This window comes from Gorilla gorilla, chromosome 19 (genome assembly GCF_029281585.2).
Source record: "Gorilla gorilla gorilla isolate KB3781 chromosome 19, NHGRI_mGorGor1-v2.1_pri, whole genome shotgun sequence".
Lineage (NCBI taxonomy): Eukaryota > Metazoa > Chordata > Mammalia > Primates > Hominidae > Gorilla > Gorilla gorilla.
In genome coordinates, this window is record NC_073243.2 from 111,350,929 (window position 1) to 111,377,754 (window position 26,826).

Below are 26,826 nucleotides of genomic sequence, written 5' to 3' on the forward strand. Positions count from 1 at the left end.
GGTTTCATATTTTTGCAATTGCAAACTATGTGGCTATAAACATGTGGATGCAAGTATCTTTTTTATAAGATAACTTCTTTTCTTCTGGGTAGATAGCCAGTGGTGGGATTGCTAGATCAGATGAGAGTTCTACCTTTAAGTTCTTTACAGAATCTCTGTACTGTTTTTTATAGTAGTTGTACTAGTTTACATTCCCACTAGCAGTGTAAAAGTGTTCCCTTTTCACCACATCCATGCCAACATCTGTTATTTCTTTATTTTTTAAATTATGGCCATTCTTCCAGGAGTAAGGTGGTATTGCATTGTGGATTTTCTTTGCATTTCCCTGTTAATTAGTGATGTTCAGCATTTTTTCCTATGCTTGTTGGCCATTTGTATATCTTCTGTTGAAAACTGTCTCTTCATGAATGTTGCCCACTTTTTGATGGGATTGGTTTTGTTGTTTGTTTGTTTGTTTGTTTGAGACAGAGTCTCACTCTGTCACCCAGGCTGGAGTGCAGGGACATGATGTTGGCTCGCCGAAGCCTCTGCCTCCTGGGTTGAAGCGATTCTCCTGCATCAGGCTCCCAAGTACCTGGGATTACAGTCACCCACCAGCACGCCCAGCTAATTTTTGTATTGTTAGTAGAGACAAGTTTCACCATGTTGGCCAGGCTGGTCTTGAACTCTTGACTTCAAGTGATCTGCCTGCCCCAGCCTCCGAAAGGACTGGGATTACAGACATGAGCCACCACACCCAATTGGATGATTTGTTTTTTTCTTGTGGATTTGTTTGAGTTCCTTTTAGATTCTAGATATTAGTCCTTTGTCAGATGTACGGATTGTGAATATTTTCTTCCTTTCCCTGGGTTCTATTTAGTCTGCTTATTACTTCTTTTCCTGTGCAGAAGGTACTTATTTAAAATAAAGATAAATTAAGATAAATTGCATCTATTTATCTTTGTTCTTGTTGCATTTGCTTTTGGATTCTTCGTCATGAGCTCTTTGCCGAAGTCAATGCCTAGAAAAGTTTTTCTGATGATATCTTGTAGATTTTTGTGTGCTTTCAGGTCTTAAGTCTTTTATCCATCCTCAGTTGATGTTTGTAAAAGGTGCGAGGAGAGGATCCAGCTTCATTCTTCACATGTGGCTTGTGAATTATCCCAGCACCTTGTATTGAATAGGATTCCCTTCCCCACTTGATGTTTTTTGTTTGTTTGTTGAAGATCGATTGGCGGTAAGTATTTGGCTTTATTTATGGGTTCTCTATTCTGTTCCATTGATCTACACACCTATTTCCATATTAGCACCCTGCTGTTTTGGTAACTCTAGATTTGTAGTATAGTTTGAATTCAGGTAATGTGATGCCTCCAGATTTGTTCTTTTTGATTAGTCTTCCTTGGCTATCTGGGGTCTTTTTTGGTTCCATATGAATTTGAGGATTGTTTTTTTCTAGTTCTGTGAAGAAAGGTGATTCTGCTTTGAGGGGAATTGCATTGAATTTGTGGATTGCTTTGGCAGTGTGGTCATTTTCACAATAGTAATTCTACCCATTCACAGGCCTGGGATGTGTTTCCATTTATTTGCATTTTCTATGTTCACTTTCAGCAGGTTTTTGTAGTTTCCATGTAGAGATATTTCACCTTTTGGGTTAGGTATATTCCTAAGTTTTTTTTTCTTTCAGCTGTTGCAAGAGGGGTTGACTTCTTCATTTGATTCTCAGCTTGGTCATTGTTGGCACATACCAATGTTACTGGTTTGTGTCCATTGATTTTGTATCCTGAAACTTTACTGAATTCATTTATCAGATTTAGGAGCTTTCTGGATGAGTATTTAGAGTTTTCTAGGTATACAACCGTATCATCAGTGAACAGGGACAATTTGACTTCCTGTTTACCAATTTGGATGCTTTTTCTTTCTCTTCTCTGATTGCTCTGGCTAGGTCTTCCAGTACTGTGTCGAAAGGAAGTGGTGAAAGTGGGCATCCTTGTCTTATTCCAGTTCTGAGGGGCAATGTTTTCAACTTTTCCACATTCAGTATAATGTTGGCTGTGGGTTTGTCATAGAGGGCTTTTATTACCTTGAGGTATGTCCCTTCTGTGCTGATTTTGATGAGTGTTCTATTTATAAAGGGATGGCAGAGTTTGTCAGATGCTTTTTCTGCATCTATTGAGATGATCTCTGATTTTTTGTTTTTAATTCTGTTTTTGTGAGGTATCACATTTATTGACTTGCATATATTAAACCATTCCTGCATACGTGGTATGAAACCCACTTGACCATGGTGTTATTATCTTTTTGCTATGCTGTTTGTTTCGGTTCGCTAGTATTTTGTTGAGGATTTTTGCATCTATATTCATGAGGGATATTGGTCTGTAGTTTTCTCTTTTTGCTATGTCCTTTCATGGTTTGGGTATTAAGGTGATACTGGCTTCATAGAATGATTTATGGAGCATTCCCTCTTTATCTTTTGTAATAGTTTCCATAAGATTGGTACCAGTCCTTCTTTGGATGCCTGGTAGAATTCAGCTGTGAATACATCCTGGATATTTTAGTTGGCAATTTTCTTATTACTCTTTCAATCTCGCTACTTGTTATTAATCTGTTATGAGTTTCTATTTCTTCCTGATTTAATCTAGGTGGGTTGTATATTTCCAGGAAGTTATCCATCTCCTCTGGATTTTCTAGTTTGTGTGCATAACGGTGTTCATATTGGCCTTAAGTGATCTTTTGTATTCCTGTGGTATCAGTTGTGCTATCTCTCATTTCATTTCTAATTGAGCTTATTTGGATCTTTTCTCTTCTCTTCTTGCTTAATGTTGCTAATGGTCAATCAATTTTGTTTGTATTTTCAGAAAACAGGCTTTTTTATTTATCTTTTGTGGTTTTTTTGTTTTTTTGTTTGTTTGTTTGAATTTCATTTAGTTCTGCTCTGATGTTCGTTATTACTTTTCTTCTGCTGGGTTTGGGTTTGATTCGTTCTTGTTTCTCTGGTTACTTCAGGTGTGACTTTAGATTGTCTGTTTGTGCTCTTTCAGTCTTTTCGATGTGGTCATTTAATGCTGTGAACATTCCTTTTAGCATCACTTTTGCTGTGTCCTAGAGGTTTTGATAAGTCGTGCCACAGTTATTCAGTTTGAAGAACTTTTAAATTTCCCTCTGGATTTCATTATCGACCCAAAGATCATTCAGAAGCAGTTATTTAATTTCTACATATTTGTGTAATTTCATGGGTTCCTTTTGGAGTTAATTATCAATTTATTCCCCTGTGGTCTGAAAAGATACTTGATGTAATTCTGATTTTCTTCAATTCATTAAACTTGTTTTGTGGCCTATCATATGATGTATCTTGGAGAATGTTCCATGTACTGCTGAAAAGAATGTACATTCTGCAGCTGTTGGGTAGAATGTTCTGTAAATATCTGTCAAGTCCTTTTGTTCTAGGATATAGTTTAAGTTCATTGTTTCTTTGTTGCCTTTGTGTCTTGATGACCTGTCTAGTGCTATCAGTGCAGTATTGTGTCCGTCACTATAATTGTGTTTTCGTCAGTCTCATTTCTTATGTCCAGTAAGAATTGTTTTATAAATTTGGCAGGTCCCTCGTTAGGTGCATATATAGTTAGGATAGTGATATTTTTCCTTTTGGAGTGATTCTTTTATCATCGTATAATGTTGCTCTTTGTCTTTCTTAACTGTTGTGGCTTTAAAGTCTGTTGAGTCTGGTATCAGAATAGTTCCTCCTGCCTGCTGTTGGTTTCCATTTGTATGGAATATCTTTTCCGCCACTTTACCTTAAGTTTATTTCAGTCCTTATACATTAGGTGTGTCTCTTGAAGACAGCAGATACTTGGTTGTTGGATTTTTCTCCATTCTTCCACTTGTATTTTTTAGATGGTGCTTATAGGCCATTTACATTCAGTGTTAGCATTTGGATGTGAGGTACTGTTTTATTGATCATGCTAGTTGTTGCCTGAATACCTTGGTTTTTTAATTTGTGTTACTGTTTTCTCAGTCCTGTAAGATTTATGCTTTAAGGAGGTTCTGTTTTGGTGTATTTTGAGGTTTTGTTTTAAGATTTGGAACTCCTTTTAGTATTTCTTGTAGGACTGACTTGTTAGTGGCTAGTTGTCTCAGCATTTGTTGTTCTGAAACAGACATTTTCTCTACTTCATTTAGGAAACCTAGTTTTGCTGAATACAAAATTATTGGCTGTTAATTATTTTGTTTGGAGAGGCTAGAGATAGGACCCCAATCCCTTCTAGTGTGTAGAGTTTCTGCTGAGAAATCTGCTGCTAATATGAGAGGTTTTCCTTTAGAGGTTACCTGATGTTTTGCCTCCCAGCTCTTAAGATTCTTTGATTTGTGTTGACTTTAGATAACCTGATGACCATGTGCCTCGGTGATGATCTTTTTGCAATGAATTTCCCAGGCATTCTTTGAGCTTCTTGTCTTTGGATGTCTAGAACTCTAGCAAGGCCAGGGAAGGTTTCCTTGATCATTTCCTCAAATAAGTTTTCCAAACTTATAGACTTGTCTGCTTTGTCAGGAACACTATTTTTAGGTTTGGCTGTTTAACATAATCCCTAAGTTCCTGGGGGCTTTGTTCTTTTTTAAAATTATCTTTTTCCTCTTTGTCTGGCTGGGTTATTTAAAAAGCCTTGTTTTTGAGGTCTGAAGTTCTTCGTTCTACTTGTTAGATCCTGCTGTTGAAAGTTTCTGGTGCATTTTCCATTTCTCTTAGTGTGTCTTTTGTTCCAGAAGTTGTGACTGTGTTTTCTTTAGGATCTCTATTTCCCTGGAGCATTTTTCATCTATATCCTGTATTGATTTTTAAATTTCTTTAAGTTGGTTATCACCTGTCTTTGGTATCTCCTTGAGTAGTTTAATAATCAACCTTCTGAATTCTTTCCAGCAATTCTGATTTTCTTCTTGGTTTGGATCTCTCACTGGGGAGCTACTGCGGTCTTTTGAGGGTGGAATAGAGCCCTGTTTCATGATATTACCAGGATTACTTGTCTGATTCCTTCTCATGTGTGTAGATTATTTCAGTGGGAAAATCTGGAACTCAAGGCTGCTGGTCAGATTCGTTAGTCCCATGGGGTGGTCCCTGATTTGTGCACTCCCCCTTCCCCTAGAGATGGAGCTTCCTGCAAACCAGACAGCAGTGATTGCTATTGTTCTTCTGGGTCTCTCCGCCCAGCAGGGCTACCAGGCTGGTGCTGGGTAATGTCTGCACAGAGTCCTGTGATGTGATCCGTCCTCAGGTCTCCCAGCTGTGGATGCCATCACCTGCTCCGGTGGAGGTGACAGGGGACTGAAGTGGACTCTGTGGGGGTCCTCGGCGGTCGATAGGTTTACTGTGCTGACTTTCTCAGAGGCTGGTTATTCTAGCAGTGAAGTTGTCACATGGGCAGACTCAGGACCTCTGGTTATTCAGGATGTTGCAGGAGGTGGAATAAGCTCTTGTTTTCTCCTTCCTAGGAGCAGGGTTGTTCTGTCATGAGTTGCTGTCATGTCCTGAGCTGACTGGCCTCCAGCCAGGAGGTGGCACTTTTGAGACAGCAGCAGAGTTGTCACCTGTTCTGTGGAATTTGCAGTGGCCTATGGCATCTTCCAAATGCTCTGTGACTTTTTTTGTTTTTTCTGGTATGCTGCTGTGGTGGTTCCTGGAGTGAAAGGCCACAGTATGAGTCTCCACATGCTGTTCTGTCTCTCCATGTGGGAGCTGCATATCAGACCTGTCTCCCATCTGCCATCAACCTTCAGAACCCGTCTTAGGCACTGGTGTAGGGCAGGTCTCACACGGTGGGTGGAGGCACTGCTTTGCATCGTCCCAGTGGCACAGATCCATGGTCCTTTACATGAGGAGCTTCTTACGTTTGCCACTGCACATAACGCAGGAGTACTCAGACAACCTCCCAGGAGCTGCTGGTCTACAAGTTTCTGAGACATGTGTGCCCCGCAGCAGTGGTGCTGACATGATGCGGTGCAGCCTCCAGTGCCACCCTGAGGCCCCCAACAAAGCTGAGATGAGTTTCTCTCCTTCTTCCTGTCCCACCAGAGTCAAGGCCAAGAGCTCCCTGCTGATTCACAAGCACTTATGTCACTTCTGCACTTCAGTAAACCAGGATGGGGATTCGACGGCACGGGTAAGTTGCAGTCGCCAGCGATGCACCCCGAGGACAGGGCCATGTGCAGAATATGTGGTCTCGGGTCCCCCAAGCTGAGGTTAAGGCAGTATTCAGAATGGAAGCACTCTGTGTCCAAGGGTGCTGCTCACATGGGAATGATGGTGGGTGGAGCACAGAAGAGAGATGGAGTGAGAGGCAGGAATGCTTCCCAGCTGTGGGTGACAGAGACAGATGGGTACCAAAGTGGGAGCCCCCAGCACTGGAGCACCACCATCAGGCTGTGGTGATGGGCAGATGCCCAAGGCAGGCTCTGAAGTGCCCAGAACATGCAGCGAGGGACAGTGCTGTGATAAAGGATGGAGGGAAATTGGTAGCCATGGCAGAAGCCGTGTGCTGTTTTTTTTTTAAATAAAATGCTTAGGAAAGACTGTGTGTAGGAGACAGATGGGAATAGACGTGTGTGGGGTCACATGTACAAGTGTATGGTGTGTGGTTGCACATATGTGGGGGGGTGTGGTTGTGTGTGTGGTTTTGTGTGTGGTGTGTGGTCACGTGTATATGTGTGTGAATGGTGTGTGTTTGTTACATGGACTCTGTGTCCATCCTTCACAGGAAAAGACCAGCGTGGCTGCCGGCTTTAGGGCCACATATTTCTGTTCCTGCTCTGGGGTCAGCTTCCAGTGGTTTCTGCTGGGTCATTATTTATTTTTTAGAGATGGGATCTCACTCCGTCACCCAGCATAGATTGCAGTGGTGGGATAATGGCTCACTGCAGCCTCCAACTCCTGGGCTCAAGCAATCTTCCCACCTTAGCCTCCTGAGTAGCTGAAAGTACAAGCGTATGCCACCACGCCCAGCCAATTTATTTTTTATTTTTTATTTCTTAAGAGATGGGATCTCACTCTATTGTCCAGGCTTGTTTGGAACTTCTCATCTCAAGTGATTCCTTGACCTCAGCCTCTAATAGCACAGGGATTAGAGGCGTGAGCCACCACGCCAGGCTGCAGGCTGGTCCTTTTGAGCAGGTTTTGTCATGGGGCCAGCTTCTGCAGGTTACAGGTGTGTTCTCCTTCCCTGTGGGGGCAAGGCCGCCTCACCACACTTCCCCAGGATTTCAGGGAACAGGCTCCTGTGACTTGGAAATAAAAAGGGATCAGCCCAGCCTGGAGGAACAGCGACGCTGGCGTCGAAGCCTTGCCCCTTGCCTGCACTTCCAGCAAAGATATGGAGACACACTCAGTGGAAATTGATTGAGCCCCCAGCCCACCCCCACCCAGACTCAGCCACCAAAGTTCCCTCACTCCATGTGGCACACGGGCTCACGGGAGTTTCTCTGCCTGTGTTTGTCCACGTTGACTCCTTCTGCGCAGGTGCATTTGTGAGTCCCCTCAGTGTCTCTGCAGCATCTATGTGTGGATGAATAGTGAAGCCACATGAGGCCTGATCTGAAGCAGAGAAGATCTGCTCAGCATCACGTTGAATCCCAAGCCCGCATCTCCGTGGGCTCCAGGACAATCCTATGAAAATGACACCGTTGGTTCATTGTTCACATCGGGGAGGAGAATTCCGTCTGAAAATGAGCGTGACTTCACTGACGCCCGCATCCATGGCACAGCCCTGTGCTGAGTTCCACAGATCTACAGTCCATCGCCTCCCCTTCGAGAGGGCCCAGGGCTGCAGACAGCGTTGTCCAAAGAAGACACCCTGACTAGATGAATGGAACAAACTGGAAACTCCAGAAACAAGCCCTTCTTTACATTTCTGGTGTTTGGCTTAAATGGAAGGTGCCAAGGTGAGGCAATGGGGAGACATGGAAGGGTTTGTAATGAGTGTGCTGCAGCAGCTGGATAACCACATGCCAAACACACACACACAGCTCAGTCCCACCTAGAAAGCAGTGCACAATCCATCAGAGACCTCATATTTAGAGAGGAAAGTTTAACCTCCCTAGAAAACTCACAGAATATGTTTTTTTAATACTAAATATACAGTTGTCCTCTTAAATTGGTTAAGAGCACAAAATGTAACAGGCAGAAGGTCTGTTTCAAACAAATTAAAAAGCTATGTGTCTTTAAAATGTGTTTTTAAAGTTTTCCCCAAGTGAGATATATACATACCCACAAAAATAGTGCGTGAAGGAAAGCTGTCATACGGAAGGAGTTGTGTCCTGAATTCTTCAAGGAAACACATGTGGAAATACGAATTGATAGAGACAGCAACACATGAATAATTTTTTAAAATTGAATCTTAAAATGCTGCATGGCACAAAGCTATAGTATATAAAGTATTGATAAGTACAAAGGGAAAAGTCTGTACAGCTTTTAGCAAAAATGCTTTTGCAGAAAAGCAAATTAAAATAATGCAAACAGCATACCGAGGTGGCCACAGCTTGACCTCAGAGCTACAACTTCTCGTATCTGTGTCAGAAAATCCTATGTATCCAGAATAGAGTAAAATTTCAGGACAAAACATGGACTTTTTAACAGTTCTTACTTTACCCATTTTAAGTTCTTTTTATCTCCCCTACCCCCCAGGGCAGTAATTCAGCAAGATCCAGCAGAAAGAGGGCTACCTTTAGAATTGGCTATTTGATGTTTCTTCCCATGGGGAGAGTGTCATGGAGCCTGGACATTTCAGGCTCATGCATCCATGACCAGTCTCCCACTGGGGTCAGAAAAATTCAGCCATAGACTTGGTGAACTTGGCTTCCCGCTGCTGCTTTGTTCTCCTGCTGATGAAGGTCAGCTTCAGGGTGTATCTGCCATCAAACCTTTTAAGACTGGAGGGCAGCTCCCAAATAGCATCAGAATCCACTCCTGTAGGCTCTTTTCTGTGGGCCACGAGAAAGATGATCTTCTCCTTAGATGAGGTCTAAATAGTCAGAATTCCCATCATCACAAAGCCAAAACGGGCTTGGACTCTGGAAAGGGATGCATATAATCCCAAGTCACAGCCACTATGGCAAAGCAACAGGAGATTGTACAGATGGTGAGGTGACCGTCAATTAGACAAAAATTCTCCACGTATTTGTATTTTTCCAGAAGTATCTTTTTGGCAGAATCATCCAGAGTTTTTCACAGCTGATCCATCCCACTTGTCAGTTTTTCCAGGCATATCACCTATCTTCCACTTATCCAACATGCCGCTACGGCCACTGCCTGTCCCACAGCTGGAACCCCCGCCAGCCCCACCACCGCCTGCGCTACCGTCCCTCCTCCCGCCCGTGCAGCTGCTGCCACCATGTTGTCCGCCTCTGAGTCTCCCTCCAGAGAATATCTTTGTGATCTTCTGTTAAGCAATGTCTTCTTTGATAGATCCCAAAAACATTATTTCCGAAAAAAGAAGAATAAATTTGACTGTAAGCATTTAAAAATTTCCCTTCAATTGACACCATTAAGAGAATGAAAATATAAGCCACAGACTGAAATAAAATATTTTCAAGTCATATACTTGTATCCAGAATATTTAAAGAATTTTCAAAACTCAGCAATAAGAAAACTCTGTTTTCAAATGGGCAAAAGATTTGAACACAAAACTTCCACAAGGCAATAATATGAACAACAAAGCACATGAAAAGCTGCTCAACATCATTTCCCATCAGGGATCCACGAGCTAAAACCACAATAAGATAGCATGGCACCCATGTTAGAAAGGCTACAATAAAAATGATCAACAAGATAAGCCAGGCACAGCAGCTCATGCCTGAAATCCCAGCACTTTCAGAGTCCAAGGAGGCAGAAGGATGGTTGGAGGCTGGGAGTTTGAGACCAGCCTGGGCAACCTATCTTTAAAAAAATTAATTTTTAAAAAGATGAACAATACCAAGTGTTGGTGAATATGTGGGAGAATTGGAAGTCTCATCCATTGCTGATGGGGATGAGAGATGATGCCACATCACCAAGCAGTTTGGCAAAGCTTCTGATGCTGAGTAGGTACTTATGATATGACCCAACACTCTCACCCCCAGATTCTTACCCAAGAGCAATGAAAGCAAGACTCTGTCTCTAAAAAATATAATTAAAAAGAAGATGAACAATAGCAAGTGTTAGTGAAGACATCGGAGAACTGGAAGTCTCATCCATTGCTCATGGGGATGGAAAATGATGCCACATCGGCGAGCAGTTTGGCAAAGTTTCAGATGCTGAGCATATACTTATAATGTGACCGAGCACTCCCACTCCCAGGTTCTTAACCAAGAGCACTGAAAAAAACATGTGTGTGCACAAGTCGCAGGTGTTTTTCTTTGCTAGAGCTTCCACAAGCAGGAACCACACATGGGGCGTTGGAACAAGAAATGTATTTTCTCACCTATCTGCAGGCTGGAGGTCCCAGAGCAGTGTCTGCAGGGTTGGTTTCTCCCAAGGCCTCTCTCCTTGCCTTGTAGACGGCCACCTGTTCTCTGTGTCCTCTCACGGTCTTCCCTCTGTCTGTGTCTCTGTCATAATCTCCCCTTCATAAAAGGACACGAGTTGCTCTGGATTAGTGCTCACTCCAATAGCCTCATCTAACATCCATTACCTCTTTCAAGACCCTGTCTCCACATATAGTCACGTTCTGAGGTGCTGGGTGTCAGGATGTCAACCTATGAATTTGGAGGAGGATATAGTTCAGCCCATAATACAAGGATTGGGAGGAAGGGTGCTGTGCCACCACTGAGATCCTATTCCATGATCCAGGCATTCTTGAAGTACCATTACTCAGAACTGACTAGTAATGAACTTGAATTTTGTTTAAGAATAAGTTTAATGTCAACAAGGTCTTTGTTCATCCTATGAATTTTGCATCCCTTCCCCCCACAGGAAGCAGATGATGCCCCGAGTACATCTACACCTGGGTAAGTTCGTAAGTTTAACGGGAACGTTTTATCTGTCTCTACACTTGCCTGAACTCAAATTACCTAGGAAAATATGTCCTCTATTTAACATGTTCAAATATTCTGATGACATAAGGGAAAGTAGAAATGCTTCACTGAATATTTATAGCCATTCATGTAGCTTATTGCACTGATCTTACTTGAAAAAATTATAGAATTCTTTATAACTAACATTTGAACTTATGCACAAAAATAAGGCCAAGCGTAGTTATTTTCTTTCTTTAAACACATGTAATGTTGTGAGCCTGAATGTTTTTTAATGTTTCTAATAGTGTTTCATTGAGAGTCAGACTTGTCATTTCAACTCTAAATACATCCACTGATGACAGCTCTGCCCCAACACTGCACAATTCCAGCCCAACTGCACACCACTTTTTCACCCTCCAAACTACAAAGCTGAAAGAAGACCCTTATAAAGAGGACCATGATCCAGTTTTAAGCACACATTCTAAAGGGTACCCTGTTCCCATGATGAAATAAAATTGTGCAGCCATGACAAATGCATATTCTTCCCAGAGAATCTCAAGTGCAGGATACACTTCTCACAGAACATAGAGTAATAGGAAATCTACTCACACATGATGCTGAGTAAATTATTTACTCTGTTTGCTATTTCATTTTCCTTTCCATAAAATGAACACATATTAACTTTATATTTTAAAAAGCAACTTTATACAACATTTCCCAGAGTTTCAGGGTTTAGATATTGCGCTCCTACACTCTACTAAAGTTTCATCTAGAACCATTTAATACAACCTAAAGGAAAATGAAATGGAAAGATAAGAGTCATTGGCTCAAACCACCCCAGGTGCACAGACACAGGCACATGCGCACACACACACTCTCACACACAGTCACACTCTCTCACACTGACACAGCCTCCTTCCTGCCTTCACCTCACATCCCAGTCCCCAGCCTGCCTGCCATACTCCTCCTGTCACTGCAGGGAGTCCCAGCTGACCCCACAGGGGAAGCGCCCACCCCAGCCTGCACAGAACAGCCCCATCCTCCTCTCTGGGCACCCAGCAGCTGCAGCTGTCCTGGCCCAGGACCTCTGGGGTCTCTGCCACCATTCCAGTAGGTCCTGCTGCTCAGGGGGGCCCGATGTCCAAACCAGGAAGGGCCCAGTGGACACATGCCCAGAGACACGGCCGACATTATTCAGGGAGGGTGTGTGAGGGAGGCTGCTCATGCTGGGAAGAAGGGGCACCCACACCTTATGGCTTGGAGCAGCTGCTCGGGGTTCCTCTAGAGGCACCTGGGGCCCCAGACTGCTGAGGTCACCACATGTCTCCCGGTCTCCCCCTCACAGATGAGTGCACCCAGCTGGCCTCATCCTCCCAACCCAGCTGCCCTGGATCATGGAGCAACATTTTTTTTATTATTTTTTTGAGACAGGGTCTTACTCTGTCACCCAGGCTGCAGTGCAGTGGCACAATCTCAGCTCACTACAACCTTTGCCACTTGGGTTCTCGCAATCCACCCACCTCAGCCTCCCAAGTAGCAGGGACCACAGGCTCATGCCACCACGCTGAGCCAACTTTTGTAGAGATGGGGTGTCACCATGTTGTCCACACTGGTCTCGAACTCCTGAGTTCAAGGGATTTGCCTGCCTCAGCCTCCTAAAGTGCTGGGACTACAGACATGACCCACTGTGTCTGGCCATGGAGCAACATTTAGATGGGGGAGAATTTAATACCTAACTTACACTCAGAACTTATAACCTTATTACATGCTGATTGTATCAGTTTGAATACGATAGATAGTACATAAGTTAAAAATATTCTGCACCTCCCTCCCTGAATACCACCTCAAAACGCCGTTTTAATAATAGAGGATAAATACATGTTTTTTCTCTATGCAGATTCACTCACGTTGAGAGGTTAACGTATCCCATATGAATTATTCTGCAGCTTCCTTTTTTGATTTCTTCAACAATACGGCATAGATTACACTCATGACGTTTCATATAGATGTGTTTTATTCTTGTCAGGAACTTCACCCTCTCGTGATGTGCATATACCGTGGCTTAGTCAACCATTGTTCACTACGGGATATTAAGTTTATGACCAAGTTTAGGTTTTGCAAACAGAATTGCAAGAAGCGCCTTTGTGCCAAGGTTGTCAGATATTGACAATATTGTTTTGTTTCTGTAGAACACTTAAAAGTCAAAGGGCATTTGCATTTTAAATCCTCATAGTTTCTTTTTACTTACTTTACCAAAAGGTTTCAACAATGCAAATTTCCTTCAATTTCCTCACTCTTTTCAGCACCAGATATTAGCAAGGTATTTTTAGTTTTATCCAAATAACACTTTTAATTGTTTCAATGTGCATTTTCCTTATTACTAATGAGACTGAACATATTGTCATTCTTTTTTTTACCGTTTCACAGTTCCTCTTGTATGAATTAGCTTTTCAAATGTTTGCACACTTTTAAATGGAGTTGTTTGTATTGTCGATATTAAGTGCTCTTTGCACATTAGGGATAGTAATTCTCTGATCTATGTGTTTCCAACGTATTTCTTTCAGTCTGTCTTTTAAAATTTTGTGTTTATCGTGTCTTTTGCAAACGTGAAGTTCATAAATTTTTGTGAAGTCAGTTGTCAAATGTTCCTGTCTTGTTTTAAAAAGTCTTTCTTACTCCAGGGTTATACCAAAATCATCCAGAACTCTTTGCTGATATTTTCATAATTTTTCTGTTTTGACTTTCCTTATATTTTGATTTTCAAGCCATCTTGGACTTATTTTTGCATACAGGGAGAGAGCTAAGGTTACTTTATCTCAAAGACTTAACTAATGGTTGCCACCTCGCTTATGAAACAATACACCTTTCCATCTAATTCAAAGGCCCCCTTTTCTAGTGCTTGCCATAAGCCCTAGACTCAGATCTGTTTCTACACGTTTATTTCTGCCTTGTTGATCTGTGTCCTAAACCGTGCTGTTTTAATTACTGGACCTTCCTGAGCTACATTTTAATGTCCGACAGTCACTTTCTCAGGTTTTTTCATTTCTAAAAGTTTTGACAATTTTTAAACTTTAATTTTTTCATCTAAGTTTATTTGAAATTTATATGGAAAATACATTTTGTTTCAGTTCCAGGAAACCTGGGATTTGGAGCAAAGTTATATTAAATATACACCTCATTTTGAGAGTGGCCGATAGTGTTTCCCTGGCATCCCAACTCCGCTGGGAGCCACAGTAAGGACCCAGAAGTCAGTCTCCCCCAGGTGGGCAGAGGATGGAAGTTCCTGCCTTGCTCTTCCTGAGTTGCCCCAGAAGCTCCGCCCTTCACGGAAACGTGCTGGGGGCAGCGCCAGAGTTCCAGGCCAGGGAAGGCCAGCCGGGTTCTGCAGCTCAAGAGGCAGGCAGCTTCCTGGGTCAGAAAAGGGTAGCCCAGGAGAAGTGCCCCGTTCATCAATTTCTCAAATCTGAGAATTGCTTCAGAGTTTTGCCTAGTTTCAGCAATCAAGGATTACATATCTCTTAGTGTGAAAATGCTCTTTCACACAACCCATTAATTTTCCTTGTAAACAGGTTTTCTTTGATTTAGTGAATCCAGGTTATTTTGAATTTTACTTTGAAGTATAGCCTATGGTTCTAATATTAGGTAAAAACTAAGACATTTTCTCCTTTATCCATTTCTGGCAAGAATGATAGAAAATTAATTGTGACCAGGATTGTAAACTTTCACTTTGAAAAAATATATATGTTTTACCAGTACACGTTCAAAATAGAAAATAGGGAAGTTACAAACATTCTTGGTGTAAAAACCGAAGTCACTCACAGTCCCCCCACCCACCAATGGCTACTGCAGGCATTTTGATTGGCACCTCCTGCGGCTTCCCTTTTAACATTTTTTCTGTGTATTAGACCCATTTTCTAAATGAAATTATCATTTAATACACCTCTTTAGGCACCTGCTTTTTAAACTCTACATTGTGCCGTTAAAGATGGGCATAAACCGCTCCATCTTTAAATCATATTCCTCTTTGTTGGAAACCTTCATTTCATTCAAGTCTTCTCCACAGGAGAATGAGCTAACCTTGTTTAATGTGAAAAGTGTTACACCAACACCACGTGAGTTTACAAAGCCTCTAGATGCAACAGGCGATAAGTTACCATTAACCCTTTTTTTTGTCACAGAATATGCTTCCAGGGTCACCTAACAGTTTGGATCCAGCTGGTCCACCTTATAGACTCACTCACAGCCTTTTACTTCAGGCTCTGCCTGCTGCGCACATTACAAACATCTGTTTCTAGCGATCAGGGACTTTGTTTAAATCATGTCACGCTTTGCCACACAGGGAAACTCCATTCATTAAGAGCCTGTGGGGTGTGATGTTGCTAATCACAGGTCTATTTTGTGGGAAATGTGTGGGAATTTATAGTGTCTCTAGTGGTGGATATTAGACAAACCGATGGGGGATATTCTGGTCTGCGTGTTTGCTGTGGGATGTCGAAGGGAATGGGTGGACGTAGCTGACCAGCTGGAATGAAAGTAGGAGCAGGGAGCAGGATTTCCCGTGTGAAGACCCTAATCCCCAGCGCCTCATTCAGTGGCTTGTATTAATTTTCCACGGGAGGTTGGAGCTGTTCCTTTGCATCATCCCCCTACCAAGCATCCAGGGTGCTTTCCATGTAAGCGTCATGCCCAGGTGGTGTCTGTTGTGTAGTATACTCCTGAGCACTCACGCAGCCTCCCGGGAGCTGCCTGTTCCTGGGATCTGCTGACAAGCAGAAACCACGGTAATGGTGCTTGTCCGGAACTTCGGAGCCTTAATGGCATGGCCTGTTGTGAGCTCCTCCCGAAAGCGAGACCCTGCTTTGCTGACACGTGGTCTTTCCTTCCTCCTGCGCTTCCTAGAAGAGGGGATCATGAGGAGCTCCTGTCTCCCTCCCAGGGCTTGAGCCTGAGTCCCGCTGCTGTTTGGCATCTAGAAAGGACCTCGTCATCTGGGGTATCGCCAAAGCCGCTGGCCTCTTCCTTCCAGTGAGCAGCACACAGCCTTCCTCCACAGTGGAGGTTACAACAATATTCCGAGTTGCTCGTTTGACTAATTGTAAGCATTCATAGGTGTTTTAGTCTGTTCAGCCTGCTTCAACAGAAATACCACACAGCGGGGGCTTAGGCAACAAACGTTATTTCTCACCATTCCAGAGCCTGGGAAGTCCCAGCTCAAGGCACCGGCAGATCTGGTGTCTGATGAGAGCCCCTTCCCGGTTCTCCGATGGCCTCCTCTGGTTGTCCTCACACAGCAGGCAAGTCCCAGCTCAAGGCACCGGCAGATCCGGTGTCTGGTGAGAGCCCCTTCCCGGTTCTCCGATGGCCTCCTCTGGTTGTCCTCACAAGGCAGGGAGTCGAGAGTGAGATCTCACTCACATGCCTCTTCTGAAGGCACTCACGAATCCTGTCATCCGGGTCCCACATTCGGGAGCTGACACCAAAGGCTCCGCTTTATGACACACAATGCTGGGGTTAGGACTTCAGCCTGTGAATCTGGGGACACAGGCACACCATCTACAGGAAGGGTCCTGAAGGGTGCTGCTCCAACAGCAACAAAGGCCCAGAAGTGCCGTGTGTGCATCTCAGCCAGGTATGCAGATGTCTGCAACCAGTCTGAAATGCGGCAGACCAGAGTGATGGGCGGACAGTTATGTGATGGGGTAGAGGACAAACATTAGCCCTGGTCGCTTCCAGGTGCTGGGTTCAGGTTTTGTTTGTTTTTTATTTTTTTGTAAAGCCCTTTCCAGTCTTCCTTATGTTTGAAATTTTAATAAAATGTTGGGAAAACTGTGCATACAGGAGACAGGTGGGGAATAAATAGTGTGCGTGTGTGTGTCTGTGTGTGTGTGTAACTGATGGTCAAAAGATGGAGCATGTGGGGAGGCCGAGGCAGCAGATCAAGAGGTCAGGAGATCGAGACTGTCCTGGCTAACACGGTGAAACCCTGTCTCTACTAAAAATACAAAAGAGTTAGCCAGGCGTAGTGGCAGGCACCTGTACTCCCAGCTACTCGGGAGGCTGAGGCAGGAGAATGGCGTGAACCCAGGAGGCAAAGCTTGCAGTGAGCCAAGATTGTGCCACTGTACTCCAGCCTGGGTGACAGAGCAAGACTGTCTCAAAAAAAAAAAAAAAAAAATTAGCTGGGTTTGGTTGCATGCTCCTGTAATCCCATTCCTCGGGAGGCTGAGGCAGGAGAATGGCTTGAACCTGGGAGGTGAAGGTTGCAGTGAGCCAAGATCGTGCCACTGCACTCCAGCCTGGGTGACAGAGTGAGACTACGTCTCAAAATAAATAAATAAATAAATAAATAAATAAATAAATAAGATGGAACATGTAAGTGTGTTGGAGACACATGCAGACATCCGAGGGGAACTGAGTGAGGGAGCCTGGAAGTGGGACATGGCTGGGAGCACTGAGGACACAGCACAGGATGTGTGGACAGGTCTGAACCCACACCCAGAGGACAGCTCAGGCAGAGCAGAGGAGCTAGAGAGGGGAGGAGGGCAGATGCAGCTACCATAGGGCTGTCTCTCTGCACTAAGAGCTGAGCACTTATACACCCAGCAAAGGGTCTAAGGCTAAGGGAGCATGTCCTCTCAGATGTCCTGCATGCTCCCTCCCAAGAGGCTGCACAGCGAGAGGGAGGCTGCGCAACTTCACCCCTCCCATCCACACCGGGCTGCAGTGCCCAGTTTTCCTTCTATGGCACCACAGATTCAGAAGGACCCACCTGAAGATCTAGGGTTTGTCTTTCAGTCCACTTAGGAGAGCCCCATTCTGACCATGGAAGGTCACACCCTGGCCCTTAACCCCAGTGGCCACAGTCACTGAGAGTCTGATGGGGACTGGCCTGCACCCCCAGACCCGGCCTGTGGCCTTCTCTTAGCTGCAGGCTCAGTCCAGGACCTGCATCTGATCCTGTTGCTCTGATATCCCCCAGAGGCATCGCAGGCCCACCTCTCTCACTCTTCGTAGGAATCCAAAGCTCCTCTTAGCAGAGCGATGAGAAACTAATTGGCACCGTAACCTGCATTTGGACTTTGGCGTCTGACAGACCTCAGTTCGGGGCCAGTGTGGAGATGCTGCTGGTTCTACAACCTCATAAGTTTTTAAACCACTCTGAGCCCCTATTCCTCACAAGGAAATGGGGGATATTAGTATCTCTTCCCAAGAAGGTTGTGTGTGAGCTCCTGGAGTTGTGAACGTCACTGCCCAGGGTCTGGCTTTGGGATGCCCAGTGAATGGTGGTTGCCTCTTTCCCCTTGTTTTGGGTCCTAGGTGCCCAGAGTCACAGGAATCCCAATCCTGGGTGGGAACAGATTCATCCTTGATCTGTGAGTGACCTGCTTCCTTCATTGACTACATATTTTGTTTAGGTATGATAGTGGCGGAAGCACCAACAACAAAAGCAGAGTCTGACATCATCTTTATCTGTTGACAGGGCCCCCATTCCAAGTCCTTGCACCCCGCTCATGTTCTTCATTGTCTTGCTTTCCTTCAAATTTTGTTCCTTAGATGTCTATATAGATATAGATGTATATTCTTAAAGAGTACATACATGCAATACATTGGTTACTTTTTCATGTCTTTTTTTTTCTTTAACAGAAAGGACATCGTGTGTATGTAGTATCTGGAATCTTTGAGGAATCACCTTTTTCACTTAGTACTAAATTGCCAAGGTCTGTCCATACTCCTTGTCGCTGTAGTCTGTTGGCGTTTGCTTCTGTGGCTGTTCCACCCCGTACCACACTTAATTACCCCCTCTGCTATGGTTGGGCATGGAGATGGAGATGGCACCCAGCTGTGCTGCTTGATCTTGACAGCTCTCCTGTTGTACAGGTGCAACCATTTCTCCCGGGGCTATTCCTAGTGGTGCAATTGCTAGAATGTCCAGCTCTCAGAGATAAGGCCACAGTTTTTTAAAGGTGTTGCACATGTTACACTCTCACAGCAGGGTATAAGAAGTCCTATTGCTTCATGTCCTCTCCAACACTTGGAATTGACAGTCGAGTAGTGTGAACTGGTGGCTTATTGTGGCCTACTTCAGTATTTCCCTCATTATTAATGAATCTGAACACATGTGAGTCATACGAGTTTTCTCTTCCATGAAGCACTTGCTCATGTCCCTAGTCCATTTTTCCACTGGACTCTTTGTGCTTTTCTTATTGATTTATAGAGTTTTTATATATTCTTTATACAAACCTTTTGTCAGTTGGGTGAATTACAGATAGAGTCTGTCCATGTGCAGCTTAACTCCATGTTTAATTTAATATACCATTCTAGAAACCAGATCATGCATTACAATATAGTCATGTTTATACATATTGTATAAGTAATGCTTTTTGGTCTTGATTAATGAATCTTTCCACCAAAATATCCAAAAGATAGCCATCTATTATTTCTACTAAGGGTTTTCAGTTTTGATTTTGAGAGCCAAGTCTTTATGTTTGGTTGATTTCAGTGTATGGTGTGAGGTAGAGATCTAACTTCATTCTTCCCTCTATGGATTTGTATTGTTTCCAGCTCCATTCATTGAGCAGGTCCTCTCCCCACTGGCATAAAAAGCCGCTTCTGTCCTGAATTCCATTTATGCACATATCTGAGTCTATTTGTGAGCTGTCTAGTCAATTCCACTTGTCAGTTTGTCTATCCCTGCACTAATTTCTTGTCATCTTACTTCCCATAGCTTAATAAGTTCTGAGAAGTAAGTACTCCCTCTCTCTCTCACGAAAGGCTCTAGTTATTCAGTATTATGGTCACTAGCCCCACTCTTTCCTTTCCAGCACCTCCCCCATTCTCCCACCTGCCACACCTCTGGTGTCCTGACGTCAGACCCTTCTTATCTCCTGTGGGGTGGCAGAGGCTAGCTGCTTGCTGTGTGGGGTGAGCAACATGTTCCATATATGGACACTCAGCTACCACCCTTGTGCTTAACCTCACATCCCACCCCCATCCTCGCTCCTCACCCTTGCCCCTGGGACCCTCCATATCTCGGGGCCCGGGAGCTTCTCTATTACTCAGTAAGGAAGACAACCTCCTTTAACTCAGCATCTTTGTCCACAGGCACTTCAGCTTTTTAAAAATCCAATCCACCTATCTATCTATATAATGTTTAAAGTAATTACTGATAAGAAATGATTCACTTCTGCTATTTAGCTTTTTGCATTTTGTATATCATATATATTTTTATTTCTCAATTCCTGCCCATTTAAAAAATCTTTAGTTGAATGTTTGTAAGGTTCCATTTTGATCCCTTTGCTCTTTCCTTTTTTGTACATTTTCTAATTATCTTCCTAGTGGTTATGCTGAGGATAATAATTAATGTCTTAAACGTATAACACCCTAGTTTGAATACCAATGTAGATTTTTTTTTGAGACAGGACTCAGTCTGTTGCCCAGGCTGGAGTGCACAGTGATAACTCACTGCAACCTCCTACTCCTGGGCTCAAGCAATCTTTCCACCTCAACCTTCCAAGTAACTAGGACTACAGGCACACATCACCATGCTTGGCTAATTTTAAATTATTTTTTGTGGAAATGGGGTATCAGTATGTTGCCAGGCTGGACTTGAACTCCTGGTCTCACACGATCCTCCCACTTTAGCCTCCCAAAGGCTGGGATTACAGGAGTAAGCCACTACAGTCAGCCCCAACTTAGTTTCAATAGTACACAAATACTGCTTTTATCCATCTCCATCCCTCACCCTTTATACTGCTGTTGTCATTGATTACATCTTTATACAGTGTGCACCCATTAACAATATTTATAATTATTGTATTATGCATTTGACTTTTAAATTATATAGAAAAAAAGAGCTACAAACCAAAAGTACAATATTATTGACTTGTATATTTACCTGTGTTCTTTATTTTTTTACCAATGTTCTTTATTTCTTTGTATGGTTTTGAGTTACTGTCTAGTGTCTTCATTTAGGACTAAATAATTTCTTTAATATTTCTTTTAGGGTAGTTCTACTGATAATGAATTCCCTCAATTTTTGTCTATCTGAGAATGTCTTAGTTATTGCTTTATTCTGGAAGGATAGATTTGTCACATATAGAATTCTTGGTTGACAGGTATTTTCCACCTTCCAGGGCATTTAAATATGTCACCCCACTGCCTTTGAGCCTCCTTAGTTTCTAATGAGAAATCACCTGATAATTTTATTAAGGATCTCTTGATTCTGATTAGTCACTTCTCTCTGCCTGCCTTCAAAATTCTCTCGTTGTCTATGCCTTGACAATCTAACTGTAATGTGTCTTGGTGTAGATCTTTTGGCATATAGCCTGCTTGGAATTCGTTGAGCTCCTTGGATGTGTAGATTCATTCCTTTAATTAGATTTGGAAAGTTTTCAGCCATTATTTCTTTAAATAGAGTAGTCTCCTGCTCCCCCATTATCTGTGGGGGATACGTTCCAAGACTCTCAGTAAGTATCTGAAACTGTAGATAGTACCAAACCCTGTAAACACTATGTTTTTTCCTGTACATTAATGGGCAGATTGTGTATACAGCATGGATATGCTGGACAAAGGAATGATTCATGTCCTGGGTGGGCACAGCAGGGCAGAATGATATTTCATCATGCTACTCAGAACTACACACAATTTAATTGTGAATTGTTTATTTCTGGAATTTTCCATTTAATATTGTTGGACTGTGGTTGTCCAGAGGTAACTGAAAGTGCAGAAAACACAACTGCTGATAATGGGGGAACACTGTATTTTTTCTGCCTCTTTCCTTTTCTCTTCTCCTTTGGAGACTCCTATGTTGCATATGTTGGTACCCTTGATGGTGTCTAACAAACCTTTCAAGCTCTGTTCATCTTCCTTCATTCTTTTTTTTTTTTTTCTGGTCCTAAGACTGGATAATTTCGGTTGTCTTCGAGTTAGCTGATCCTTTCTTCTGCTTGCTCAAATCTGTTGAACTCTTCTAATGAACTTTTTATTTCAGTTACGTACTTTCCAGCTCCAGTTTCTTTTTGGTTTTTAAAAAATATATAATTTCTCTCTCTACTAATAATCTAATTTGCTCATATGTAATTTTCCTACTTTATTTAGTTGTCAGTGACTTCCTTTAGTTTACTGAGCATATTTAAGACAGCTGATTTAATGTCTTTGACTAGTAGTTCAAATGTCTGAACTTTCACAGACATAGTTTATGCCATGTCTTTTTCCCCTGTGAGTGGGCCATATTATTCTATTTCTTTATATGTTCTTTTTTTGTTAAAAACTGGATATTCTGTGTATCATAATGTGGTAACTCTAAAAATCAAGTGCTTCTCCTCCTCTGGGACTGTGGATTTTCTCTTGTTAAAGGCTGGAACCATCAGTTTGTGCCCTTTCCAAAGTAGTTTTGCAAAATGTGTATTTCTTGTCACTGAAGTTGCTCTTCCTTTATCTCTATGACCAGTTAGTGAACTATCAAAGATTTCCTCAAATATCTAGCTACAAACAAGGGGGGACTGTCTGTCTCTCTAAATCTTCCAATGGTTGCTGCTGGAGGAAGCCACTGCTGCCAAGTGGATCAAAACCAAGGCAAGCCTCTGTATTGATCCCTCAGGGCACCACCAGACTAACCAAAATGTACCACCTCAAATTTATTGAGGACAAGGTTCCTGATGCTCACTCTGACATCAGCCAGCTGCTCCAAGAATGTAGGTTGCTGCCCTTATAGCCACAGGAAGACTAAGAAATTGAGGCGGTAGCTGGCTCATGTACACCATTCACGAAAGACCAGCAGCTTCTCCTTTCTTTTTCTTTTTTTTTTTTTGAGACAGAGTCTCGCTCTGTCACCCAGGCTAGAGTGCAGTGGCACAATCTCTGCTCACTGTAAGCTCCACCTCCCAGGTTCACACCATTCTCCTGCCTCAGCCTCCCAAGTAACTGGGACTACAGGCACTCGCCACCACATTTAGCTTTTTTTTTTTTTTTTTGTATTTTTGTATTTTTAGTAGAGACAGAGTTTCACCATGTTAGCCAGGATGGTATCGATCTCCTGAACTCGTGATCCACCCACCTCAGCCTCCCAAAGTGCTGGGATTACAGGTGTGAGCCACCGCACCCAGCCCAGCTTCTCCTTTCTTCAAGCACTCTCCCATACATGTCTGACCAGATTCCAGAGTTTCCAAATAATTCATTGCAATTACTCTTTATAGCTCAGTGGTTGTTTCAGTGGAAGGACCAGGCTTTATAGCTTTCTACAATACCATTTTGTCCTTAGGTAAACTTCCTCTGCATTTTTATATACATACTTACACACACTTTTACAACACAGTTATCTACATTCTTCCCCACAAACCTGTATGTCTCACAATCCTCCACCATTTCACCTATCATACTTTGTCATGCCTTTATGTTTTCATTTGAAATTAATATTTTATTTTCTCTTTATTCTCAGTAATTTTTGGATTCATTTGGTGATACCTCAGCTCTCCTTTGCTTACTGAGTCCTGTCACTTCCTTCTGTGCATTTTTTTCTTTGCACTTCTCTGTGTCTACCAAGACTACTGCTCCCCCTGCAATAATCTGGTGGCAGACACTCCCATTGTTGCCTATGGTTTGGGAAGTTTTGCAGCAGCAGTCACTGCCTGGCCGCTCAGCCTACAAGTCACCCAGCTAATCACCCCATCAGGAGCCCTGCCCAGCTGAGCATCCACTGCTCCTCCGTGTCGATTCCTGGGGGTCTCTTCCAGGTTCTGCAGCACACTCCTGACCATGGCCTTCTGCATCGGCTCTCATTTGCATCCTTTCCTCCTAGGAGTCATCATTTCTGATCCAAGAAAGGTGTCCCTCTTGCTTTTCTTTGATGTCCTGTCCTTACTGATTTATGGATCCGTTTATATCCTCATTATAATTTTTAAGGATTGGATCAGAGAAGGGAGACTATAGCATGTGATGGATACGCTGTTTTGATTTAGAAGTCTCCTAGTGACTTTTTTGCTTGTGGGTCTTTCAAAACCTTTCAAAGCAAAATTTTGCGTGTTTCTGGTGTCTAATTCCTGACACATTCAGCGTTGCAAGTTAAGCCAGATCTCCAACCCTCTGGAAAGTCTGGGCAGCAACACGGTCCCCTCTCCTGCCAGCTGGCCAGCACACATAAACAATCAAGTCATTGGCTGGCTGGGCTAGTGTAACATCAGGGCAGAGAACAAAACACCTGTTCTCAAGATGTGGGTATAAAAACACTTAAGGCTCACTGATAGCAAGAACTCACCACAATCAAGCAAGAGTTGTGAGAAGAAGGTACCAGGCATGAGCTGACCTCCTGTGGGCCCCACATTTCTCCACTTTTCATGCTGGAAATCCAAACGAGCCTCTTTGGCTACCACAAGACCCTCTTATTTATTAGGGAAAGCACACTTTGTCTCTGTATCAGCACACATGCAGAAGAAAAAAGCAACATTCTTTCAGCAGTGCGGTCGTGTTACTGTCTTCACAAAAATGAAGGCTCTGAAACTCAGAGAGGTGAAGTGATTGCCCATGTCACAAGCTAATCTCTAAAATGTACTCTTGTTTACACATTTTATGCGCTTTGGCATTATAACAAGTATTACATCATACGTTCTCTGTTGTTTCTCTTTCTGAATATTTCAAACAGGCTGCAACAAGAAACAACAGAGCCCATGAAAACTGACAGTGCTGAAAGTGAAGACTGAGATTCAGGTAAGATACGTGGCAGTGCGGGTCATGTTGAAATCTACCCAAGTTTGGTTCTCTAGAGAGTGAAATATCTTCTTTGAAAATCACCAATGCAAACTCAAGGGCTGGGCTGCTTGTCGTTTTTCTCTTGATGTCAACAGTAACCCCAGAACAGGAACCGTGTGTCCATCTTTAGAAGTAGTGCATGGCAGCCGAGCTGTGAGAGTATCAATTCATCTTTATTTTCTAGGCAGTAAACAATGTATAGATTGAACACCTCTCATTTCCGTACTTGCCTTTAAGTCTAAACTAAGAATTATTTTCACCCAATTGTACTGATCTAAGAACTGTAAATAATGAACACCTGCCATTTTAAGACGGTTTCTGATTAGATGCCTCTGACCCTACCTATCCCTGCTTTCTGCTTAAACATTTAGGACGATCCATAGAATGCAGTGAAATTTAACTGTGAAACAAATGATCATTTACTTCCAGAATCAGGGGGAAATTTTATTCACTAGAAGGCTAAAGGAATTTGCTATCAGGCACACACGAGTTGGCAAACCATCCAGACATGCTCTGCCATCAGAATAGGTAGACTGAGCACTTGAAAACAGAGGTGCATGCTCTCCCTCCACTACTATATCCCCTCAGCTAAGAAACGTGAGACATGATGGTACCTTAAAATGAGACTGCAACCCTTTCTCTAAGGTGTTACCTTGGCTTTCCAAGGCAAAGCAAGCTCCTTTACACCCTGAAGTCTACCATTCAGTACCTGCCTTCTCACAATGCTTCAGAGAGGCACCTCCCAAAAGCTAGCTGGACAGGAAAAGGGTATAGGGCATACTGTATCCTGAAAGGCATGATCCATACAAGAAAAGCCCTATGATCGGGCAAAACATCAAAAGCCCTGGTATCCTCAGAGTTCCTGTGCTCCAGGCAGCTTCCCACAGCCATCTGGGTGCCATAGAGCCCTGAGGAAGGTCAAGGTCTCCCAGCAGCACAGCCCTGACCAGCACCCTAGAGGACAAGAGGGCAGGACTCATGGTTCTGTGTATATCCTGTGAAAATTTTGCAGAACTGGGAATAGACATCACCTTGAAAGCCCAGAGAGACAGCAAACCTGTGAAAATTGTTCTCTAGACAAAAAAGCGTTTGAGATGCATAGCACAGGGTCTTCATGAGGCAGGAGTCAAAATCAGAATTGGAGACAAGTTGAGATGAGAAGACAAATCCACGGAGATTGAAGGGGAGATGAATGAGATGTGGAAAGATTGCAAGAAACTGACCATGAAGTTGCAAAATTAAAATCTTTCAAGGAAAGAAGTAAATTGGTGCTGTAAAAAATTGTCTCAGTGGTATGGAGGACAAACTTAAGAAGCTACAACTTGAGCTCACGTAGAATGTCTACAGAACAGCGCCTGAGTCTATGTGCTCCTCCCACCATTTCCTTTGTGTGGAACAGTGAAATGGCTGAGGAGTAGCAGAGCCTGAGAAGTGGAGCTGGACGCTTGGCCGAAGCATCAACTTGCAAATAATCTGCAAAAACTGACAGCTTCTGTGGACATCCTTCCATGTGAGCATCAAATGGAGCTGTGGACTCCCTTCCATGAGCAACAGTGACTAACAGTGATGGACACAAGGCGTGTCTTAGTCTGTCAGTGTTACTACAAAGAAACACTTGAGCCTGGGTAATTTATAAAGAAAAATCGTGTATTTGGCCTATGATTCTGATGGCTGAAAAGTTGAAGATTGAGCTCTGCATGTGGTGAAGGTCTCAGCCTTCTTCCACTAACAGCAGAAGGTGAAGGGAGCTGACATGTGCAGAGATCACATGGAGAGAGAGGAGGGGAAGGGCTGGAGGAGGCTCCAGGCCCTTTTCGACAACAAGGTCTCATGGGTTGGTTAGAGCAAAAACTACTAGAGCATGAACTCACTCCCTTCAGAGGGAGGGCATTAATCTGTTCATGAGGGGTCCAGCCCCATGACACAAACACGTCCTATGAGGCCCCATCTCCAACAATGGACATCAAATTTCAACATAAGGTTTGGAAGGGTCAGATGTCCAAACCATAGCAAAGAGCAAGCTCCCAGGGCAGAGCTTGATTAGTGATTGAAACAAGATGGCTCAGTGTGTTTTATAGAAGCCCAAACTCAGCCAACCACAGCTTGTCTGCTGAAGTTGCAGATAATTTCAGG

General features: G+C 43.2%; 1 protein-coding gene across 6 annotated transcripts in view; it reads left to right on the forward strand.

The window, feature by feature from the left end:
• The window catches only part of LOC101135633 (probable palmitoyltransferase ZDHHC11B), a 67,968-nt gene that overhangs the window by 34,190 nt on the left and 6,952 nt on the right, over positions 1 to 26,826 (forward strand). For 3 of the 6 annotated variants that reach the window (XM_063700864.1, XM_063700868.1, XM_063700867.1), the window contains 3 exons: positions 6,041 to 6,128; positions 10,910 to 10,944; positions 24,587 to 24,651. In XM_063700864.1, coding sequence (XP_063556934.1) covers positions 6,041 to 6,128; positions 10,910 to 10,944; positions 24,587 to 24,644 — 181 coding nt within the window. In that variant the 3' untranslated portion in view covers positions 24,645 to 24,651. The other 3 variants (XR_010131858.1, XM_063700866.1, XM_063700865.1) reach the window with 3 other exon arrangements.